Here is a 10,000-nt window from a genome sequence, read left to right as displayed (position 1 = left end):
GATCGGTAGAAATAACATGAATAACTTGTCGCATTCTTGTTTGATTAACAAATATTAAATCTTGATATATCTGTTTTTATGCTTCTGCATGTATTTAAAGGCCAACTTTGTGCTTAATTAGGTCGTGCAGTATTATAAAATGTCTATGTTTTCTAGTGTTTATATTATAAATCTTAAATTAACTCAATTTGTTCTTGATCCACTTTCGTTGTACTTGTGTATGTCTTTATCGGATTACAATTTCTGTGATTTCCACATTCAGTTCTTCATTTTTTTTTTAAAGATTCAATCGGATATTGTGATTTTTTTCTACTTTTTTCACATCTAGTACTTCTAGACTTATTGACGTTTACTCTTGTTGACTTTTCATGATGATTATTCAAGCTTGACAGTTAGTGATGTCATAATATTTTCTTTATGAGACCACAACTAGAGATGTTTTCTTTATTTAAAAATGTTGCAATGACTCGAAAATGAATAAAAAATATATGGCAATTTAGTAACATACTAGTGTGCATAATGCAACCTTGCAATTCTTTTTTGAGAATCAAGGTTATTAGATGATCGGTTTTAAGTTTTACTGGATAATAATTTGATTTTTTCTTATTAAAGGTATATACCTTTTGATAAAAATTATCGAAATTTGCAATGTATTACCTTATCCACTTACCCCCTCGTTCAAATCAGAATCACCATTAAAAAGCAGTTTCAGACGAATCTAAACTCGAGAAACATAAAAAGGTGTAAGAAACAAATTAGGTTTTCCATGTTTTTAAGCTCACAGACGTAATGTACATTAACACGAGGGATTTGATTCTTTATTTGAATATATAAATATCTTCCAAGTAAATTTTCCGAGGTTGAATACCAGAACTAGCTAATATTTTATAAAAGAATGTTACTCTTTAATAGATTCTCATGTGAAAAATGCAACTTGATCAACCAGTCACTCTTGATTGTGTAGGTTAGTGGCTCCATAAATTTTTACGTAGTCTGCGTTAAAATAACTTATAGAAAATGGTCTCATAGGAAAATAAAATGACATTTTCTATTCTCTAATTCAGACTTCCATTTTCTATGACCTTTCGCTGACTATTCGCACCATTTTCTTTCCTAAACAGATGTGGGAGATGATGGCGTCTCTCACGACGCACTTGTCTACCTAATGAACGCACTTTTGCAAGATAATTCCATTGATCAAGACTTAGGTAACCACATCCCTGCGGAGGGTGAGCGAGATAAACCCACGGGGGTTGATCTAAGTTACGAAACGCAAGAGACTACCACTGTTTCGCCCAACAGTACTGAAAACAGGGGGATTCTTGACTTCCTCGTCAACCCGTTTGGTAAGTATCCCGTGCTTTACGTTTCCTCCCAATACCCTTTCCATCAGCAGGTAAGGATTTACTGAGTAAAAGAGTAAGAGTTTTACCCTGTAGAAAGCGTTTATCGATGGTAAGAATCGCAGGTTATTTTTAGTTTTTCTTGATATCCATGATGATTACCGAAAAAGACGCATTAATTTTAATTAGAAATCATTTAATTTTCTTACTTTTATCTTTATCGTACTTTAACTTTGTGAGTTAAGGGTCTCTCTCTCTCTCTCTCTCTCTCTCTCTCTCTCTCTCTCTCTCTCTCTCTCTCTCTCTCAGCAAGGAATTACCCTTGATAAAAAACGGACGTACAAATTTTTCTGGGATCTTTGTGGCTGTTATCATCATTATACTGAATTTTGACATTTCTGATAATTGGCAGTCATTTTTTGTTTGTTATCCCGCTGGGTTTCTGTTAGTTTGATAGTCCGTTTGCCATTTCCAGTTGAATGTAAACCTACCATTTTGAGCTTGATTTTTCTGCGTAAATTTTAAATTAAACGCCAGTATTTTTCGTTTGCGTATTGAACGGTATACATTTCAATGTTTAATTTTTTTTCCTACTGTTGAGACAAAAATGCTAGAAAATGAAATAGGCAGAAAATGATAACATAATTCGTTGAGCTCATAATAAATTTTGCAGGTTTAAACATTTACATTAGGCTCTGAAGCAAAAAATACTGAAAAGGGAAAATCCAGCGTTACATCAGAGCCTAAGGTAAATGTTTAAACTTGCAAAATTTATTATGAGCTCAATGAATTATATTCTCATTTTTCTGCCTCATTCATTTTCAATGTTTTTTGCTCTAATGCCCCCAACCAAAAGCGGGAATCGTATACAGTTTAATAAGCAACTGAAAACTATCAAGGTTTTATTTAAAATTTATACAGAGAACTCAGGTGAAACTCAAAATATTAGATCTACATTTCTACTGTAAATGATAAACGAACGAACTTCCAAACCAAGGGGAATGACAAACAGAAATAATGATGCCATTTATTTTGATTTTGAAAATTCAGTATAATAATGATAAAGCGAAAGTAATCCTAGAGGAACATGCACATCCGTTTTTAGTACAAAACTCTGCCTCACTGGAGGATCATTGGAAGCCATGTATTGAAATTGATAGTCACCGCTATCAGTTTGAAAGAAAACGTAACCCAACATAGAAAATTGACAGCTACCCACTAGGATGGGATACTATGCTAAAAGTTTTAATTTACTTTCTTCTTTTTACATTTTTTTTTACATTTTTTCATGCAGCGTTTAATTATTGCACCTCTCATGAGATCAATGTTACGAATATGACTGATTAATTTGGCACACTAACAAATCTGTGGCAAAATATTTACGGAAACGTAGAGACATTCACTTCACGAAATGGGGTGACAGAAAAAAAATATATATAAAAATTTAAAACATGCTTTTATTAAAATGCACTAAAAAATAAAAAAAATAATTTTTTGAGACACCAGGATTTTCTTACAATCAATCATATAAAAATAGAATTGTGGGCCTAAACATGGAAGAAAATGCTACAGGAAATTAAAGATATATTTCTTTTCTCGTGGCATTCCCTTCATGTTTGGGGCCCTTTATTTTTGTAGACAGGATTAATTATGTAGAAGTCTGGGTGTGTCTCCAGATAATTATCTCTTACTTTTTTAAGTGCATTCTAATAAGCATGTTTAAAATATGTTACACATATTTTTCTTTTATTTTATACTTTTTAGTTTAACAGGAAATTGTAGCTTCGATTTATGGTTATAGTGCTCAAAATTCATATCTGTTGCAGGGAGTGGGAGGGAAGAGGGAAGGAGAGGAGGCCACGACTGCCGAGGAAGCGGAAATGGGAGGAGGGGAAGAGAGAGGAAGGGGAGGAAGTGGGAGGAGAGGTGGAGGAGGAGGGGAGGGGAGGAAAGATGAGGTGAGGGAGGAAAGGAGGAGAGGGGAAGAGGGGAGGAGGGCAGGAGGTAGGGGAGGGAAGGGAGAGAAGATGGGGAGGGAGATGGAGAGAGAAGAGGAGGGGGTGGAAGAGGAAGGGGTAGGGTAAGGGAAGGGAAGGGAGGGGAGGGGAAGGTGGCAGGGAGAGGGAAGGGAAGAGGAAGTGGCGAAGATGGGGAAGGGGGAAGGAAGGGGGATGGAAGAGGGAAGGTTGGTGAAAACAGCTTAATTAACACTTGATCGTGTGCTCAGGAAGGGAAGGGGGAAGTGGGAGGGGAAGGGGAGGGGAGGACTCAGCTAAATTAACACTTGATCGTGTGGTTTGGAAGGGGAAGGGGAAATGGTTGGGGAAGGAGATGTTAGAGGGAAGGGGAGGGGGAGGACTCAGCTAAATTAACACTTGCTCGCGTGCTGGGGACGGGGAAGGGAAGGGGAAGGGGAGGGGATGGAAGAGAGAAGGGGAGGGAAGGGGGAAGGGGAGGGAGGTCTCAGCTAAATTAACACTTGATCATGTGCTGGGGGGGAGGAGGAGGGGAAGGGAAAAGGTTAGGGGGATGGAAGAGGGAAGAGCGAGGAGTTATATATAAGATAGATTCTACGAGTCAAAGAAGTTGTGAAAAATCCGAAATTTCATACAAATCCTGAGATACCAGGAGAGGTCACTGTAGAGTCACTAGAGGTCACTGTTGACCTACTGATCATGTAAGGATGTATTGTCACCAGGAATGAGTAACCATGCAAAATTCCAAGTCCATCGGACAAAGGGAAAAGGTCGAAAATTGAGTTGTAAGATTTGACCCGAACGCAGACAGATGCAGAAGTCAAGTTAAATAAAAGCATGTAAAAAAAAAAAAACAATTACAGTGTACAGAATGGTGGTAACCTTGATAGATTTATGCGATTCTAAAGCACGTAGACGAATGAAAATTCACTGACAGTCTACATTTTATACTAAACGTAAGGACAGAAACAGAACTCACATATTCTAGATGCAGTCACCAACGCTGAAGTTTACAGCCTCTAAAGCAGGACAGGGTAGGTGACATAGCAAGTATCAAATCTCTTAGGCAGATTTCCCACCTTGAACAAGCTAAAACAAATGCCACTCCCTTAAATGGCCGAATCAAAAGTGTACCTATTGTAAGGAATGCTCTGTTATCTGCTGTGATACCGAGCTAAGTCTTTGTTGCTCTTAGATTAGGCAAATCTTGAGCCATGAGCTTGTAATGGATAATGCCCTAGAGATATGGAATTATATTTAATTTTGCTTCTGATTCCAGCGTATTCAAGTTCTAACAGATAATCAGAGACACATATTACCTAAGTTAAAATACCTACGAAACAGTACTTTAGAAAATAATTAGTTTTGTTTCGATTCCAACATAGCCTGGGATTTGGATTGTCAAGGCTATCAACGTCACGAATCCAGTAAATTCTGGAGATTTGTTCCCCTAGCTGTTCTTTTCTTTCAGCTCGGCTAGTTCAACGAATCTCACTGGTGTTTGTGTGAAATTCTCTAGAGGAGATCCGTACCTTTGGCCACTGGAGGCTGGAAAATAAGTCTAAAAGTTAACCCAGAATATGTAAACTAGAGCAAAAAGCCAATCAAAATTGTAGAAAAGTTGCCATGACGTGCGACACGCTCAAAATGACTGTTTTAATGCAATTCCTGTCGTAAGAAGCTACAATCAATAAAAGGAGTAAACTAGGGAGTTTAGGTACCTGCAGAATGGCATGTATAAATTTTCTTTGGATTGCCTATGTATATATATATATATATATATATATATATATATATATATATATATATATATATATATATATATATATATATATATATATATATATATATATATATATATGTATATGTATATGTGTGTGTGCGTGTTTGTGTGTGTATATATACACATCCACGCACATGTGTATATATATATGTGTGTCTGTATGTATATATATATATATATATATATATATATATATATATATATATATATATATATATATATATATATATATATATACATATATATATATATATATATATATATATATATATATATATATATATATATATATATATATATAGAGAGATATATAGAGATAGATATATATATAGAGAGAGAGAGAGAGAGAGAGAGAGAGAGAGAGAGGCAATCCAAACAAAACTTATCATGCCATTCTTCTAGTACCTAAACTCTCTAGTTTACTCCTTTTATTGATTGTAGTTTCTTATGATAGGAATCACATTATAACAGTAATTTTGAGCGTGGCGTACGTCACGGCAACTTTTCTATAATGTTTGTGGGTGGTTTGTGTGTGTGTGTGTTTTGATTTTCAATTTTTACACTTCACACAGGTGATACACACACACACACACACAATATATATATATATATATATATATATATATATAGGTATCACCTAAGAAAAATTGAAAATCAAGCACACACACACACACACACACACACACACCTACATTAAACATTATATATATATATATATATATATATATATATATATATATATATATATATATGGTTTGTGTATGACTTCAGGCACACCTGACAAAAATAATTTTAATACCATTATATAGGAGAAAGGTCAGATATGTTCTAAATGTTCATTTCATATGTCCCGTAAGGTCCAAGAATATAATGGCTAAACAAATTTTACTACTTTAACGACAATCTCAGTTTTGTAAGTGGAGGAATCAGAGAGAAGATTATGCCTGAACAAAGTATATGAAAATTCTACATTTCCTGGCACGAATTACATTTCTTTGCTACCACTTGCATTCCTTCTTTCCATTTTCTAATGTTTGGGTTTGTTTCTCAGTTGTTACATTAAAAATAAAAATATAAAAATTTCTTGAGAAAAAGCGACCGCGTTCCAAAACGGGCAACAAAACGCCGGTTTTTCTTAGTTTTGTTTTCAGAAGACTTCGAAAATTTACTCCAACCCCAAAAACTTTCTTTAAAGTTTGGTGTTATTTCTCCACGTCATTTTATGAAGGCACAACGCATAGTAAGATCGCGAATATCCTCTTCAGTATTTTCTGTGGTTAATTGGGAGATAAGGTAACAGAAATAAACAAAGAAGAAGAAGAACAAGAAGAAGAAGCAAGGTGTAGTACTTGGGCAAATGTAAACAATCGTTGAGGTGGTGCGTGTTGTGTTAATCCATTTCTCGCTGAGATGGTGCTATTATTCACGTTGGCCGTAGTGTTTATATTCGTGACGTACCCTTTCGTGATCTGTTTTCTTGAAGAGTCATGCACAGGTGAGTAACTGGATCTTGAACGCATTGCAGTTTAGTTTATTGTCTGTCACTGATGAGGTCAAGGTATCACAGGTTAAACAAGGGCTAGTGCTCGTTCCGTTTTCGCGCAAATAAGTTACCCGTTAGGGCGTAGCCTAGACTAAATTGTAACGTCCATACGCACGTTTTTACACGTGATTATTTAGCACGTCTGTGAAAGCCTTACGCGTAGGGGAAGGGTTGAATCCATCTCATCTTCACGGGTTCATCTTCCAACAAGTCTCTTCGTGAGCAATTTCTTGTGTAGGCAAGTTTTACCGTTTACGGCCAAGAGGCCAAGCCAATGATTGAAAGAAAACGAACACTAGAAGCTAGTTTTTTTTTTCCATCCATGTAGTGTTTTTAGGTTTAGTCTTTAGCCATGATCATTATATTTCAGCCATCTGGTTGAACTTTATGCAACTAAAATGAAGCATTTGAATGATAACGTATCTTTAATTTTATGTTTATTGAGAACTTTTGGTTGCTAAACAATGTAGCTTGCTTTTTTGCTGCAAAAAATTACGCGACGAAACGTCATGATAACTTAGAATTATATCAGTGTTCATTTTGTGCATCCAGCTTTCCGCCGTTTCATGAATTGATCCCGACCTCTACCTCTGCACGCGATTTTCGTAACTTTTTACTCTCGTTATCGTTGGTTTGGCATTTGTAAAAGTAATTCTGTTTCTGAAGCCCTTTCTGGGCAATGTTTTGAAGACTTTTGCTGAAAACTGCCACGGATTATTGACTTACAACTTAGCGTCCAAACTTTATTGGTAATAACCCTACAGACACAGTAGAGTAGCTAAGAATGCAAAGAGAATTTGAATTACGGAAATTATACAAAACGAATTCTAGAAGACAGGTTTCGTAAACTTCAGATTTAATGCAAACCAATCGTGATTAGGTTTCGTAAACTTCAGATTTAATACAAACCATTCGTGATTAGATTTCGTAAACTTCAGATTTAATACAAACCAATCGTGATTAGGTTTCGTAAACTTCAGATTTAATACAAACCAATCGTGATTAGATTTCGTAAACTTCAGATTTAATACAAACCAATCGTGATTAGGTCTCGTAAACTTCAGATTTAATACGAACCATTCGTGATTGGGTCTCGTAAACCTCAGATTTAATGCAAACCAATCGTGATTAGGTTTCGTAAACTTCATATTTAATAGAAACCAATCGTGATTTTTATCATCACGGGAAACTTAGGTTACTTAGCTAATGATCGGACTCTCAAGTTTTTTATTTTATTTTCAGTCACCTATTAAAGATTTAAGATATTTATGATTCAAATTGAAGATAAACGTGCTTGGCATGCATTCGAATAGTCATTCCGGGTCTGCAGATAACTAAGATATTACAAATCTTAAGTGGCGGGAGTGGGGGGAGTATGGATATGGAATCAAGTTATAGATGTGACCTCATTGTCAATGAAGCATTCCCAGTCTTTTGGATTTTGAAAGGTTCTTAAACCAAATGCAGTATTTCAAGGTTTTGTGATTGTTTTCGTGTATTTTTTCCCCAAATTCGTAAGATTAAATTCACGAGAAAAACGTAGAAGGTATTTTGAGGACTCGCTTTAAGAAGGCATTGAGATGAGGGTAAGCTGTAGAAGAAAATGTCCCGGAAAAGTGGTCTTAGTAATGCTAAGGAACAGGACTTACTCAGAAATGAATTCTTTAACAAGCAGAGAGAGATTTTAGTTTTCTGTAAAAGAAAACTTTTGTGCCGGTTTTGTCTGTCCGTCCGCCCTCAGATCTTGAAAACTACTGAGGCTAGAGGGCTACAAATTGTTATGTTGATCAACCACCCTTCATTCATGAAACATACAAAATTGCAGCCCTCTGGCCTTAGTAGTTTTTATTTTATTTAAAGTTAAAGTTATCCATAATCGTACTTCTGGCAGCGCTATAGGTACCAACAACATAGGCCACCACCGGACCGTGGCTGAGTTTCATGGGCCGTGGCTGAGGCCACCACCGGACAGAAAACTCGATTGCGCCGAAGAAACTTAGGCACTTTTTACTTGTTTCTTTTCGGAACTGAAGAGCGAGAGGCAGTAGTCAATTTGAGAAGTGAGGTATTAATGCTTTTGTCATGCGGTCTCCACCATCGTCTCGGTGAAGAAGTCGATAATTTGGGGGCAAACTAGTGATGAGAATGTTTGGAAGAGAGAACGTGAAAATTCCTTTTAGTGCCATGACTTATGTCCAAGGTATATTAGAGATTTTTACTTTTCATTCGGCAGCAACGACCATTTCCTTGTGCGTTTGATGTGAAACGAAGACAAATTCAGTATGAATTTATTTCCTGGTAATAATGACGATTTTCCTTCGGCTCTCTAACAACAAAAATATCACTCACAATGTTATCACAAAGCGAAATCTATAAAGGACCACATTTCGGTCGTCAACTGTAAAGTAGTTTGGTCGGTCTCTCACGCACGTAAGTAGAGCAACGTTGAAATCAGCAGGTGTTATAATTCTAACGGTGATGACAGATATCTTCCAGAATTATATTTGTAACGTTAAAGTTGATTGCTCCGTCATGTTGCTATGGGTAAGAAGGGCTTTTCGGTTAATATCCTCTAAATGTTAAGAGTATTATATATATATATATATATATATATATATATATATATATATATGTGTGTGTGTGTGTGTGTGTGTGTGTGTGTGTGTGTATTTGTGTGTGTAATAACAGGACCTCATTCAAGCTGGGTGGTGATACTCCATTAGTTACCATCCAGTTTGAATGAGGTCCTGTTAGTAATTCTACTAATGCACAGAACAATTGTGTATGTGATAAAGTTAATATGTATATGTATATATATATATATATATATATATATATATATATATATATATATATATATATATATTTATATATGTGTGTGTGTATTTGATTATAATAACTCTTGACGCGTGATTTATATATTTCTCATTACCACTAGGAAATTAAAGACTGGGTGTAAACCCTGACCAGTTACGGTTTGTTTCTAAGCCATTAATGAAGGACTGATACATAGGCATGGAAATTCACAACATATGTGCTAGGACGATAGTACAAACATACGTACAGACCGTTGGAAACAAAAATCCACACCTGGCAGGTGCAAGGGGGTGGATTTACATCCAGTCTTTAATATTCTTGGTTGAAATGATTTGTAAGTATGTATTTACTTTTTGAGGTTGTTGCTCACATTCACCCTGAACATTCATCTGCTCTCGCTCCGTGTGTCTACTTCCTTGTAATTTGCTGTTCTGTCCTGCAACAGACTTCAAACACTTTTCCCATTTTCCATCACTATAGTTCCCATTCCACTAACCCACCACACAATTTGCTTATTTCTCTCCTCATTATGGGCCTG

General features: G+C 35.9%; 1 protein-coding gene across 6 annotated transcripts in view; it reads left to right on the top strand.

The window, feature by feature from the left end:
• The window catches only part of LOC136826574 (proclotting enzyme-like), a 184,016-nt gene that overhangs the window by 100,966 nt on the left and 73,050 nt on the right, over positions 1-10,000 (top strand). For all 6 annotated transcript variants that reach the window (XR_010849656.1, XR_010849657.1, XM_067083785.1 and 3 more), the window contains one exon: positions 1,122-1,346. Coding sequence is in view for 4 of the 6 variants with exons in the window: in XM_067083785.1 (XP_066939886.1) it covers positions 1,122-1,346 (225 nt within the window). In the remaining 2 variants the exon portion in view is untranslated. The remainder of the gene's footprint in view (positions 1-1,121; positions 1,347-10,000) is intronic.

Source organism: Macrobrachium rosenbergii, chromosome 3 (assembly GCF_040412425.1).
Source record: "Macrobrachium rosenbergii isolate ZJJX-2024 chromosome 3, ASM4041242v1, whole genome shotgun sequence".
NCBI classification, from domain to species: Eukaryota; Metazoa; Arthropoda; class Malacostraca; order Decapoda; family Palaemonidae; genus Macrobrachium; species Macrobrachium rosenbergii.
Note: the sequence above shows the minus strand (reverse complement) of the source record. Positions and strands in the feature narration are given on the sequence as shown.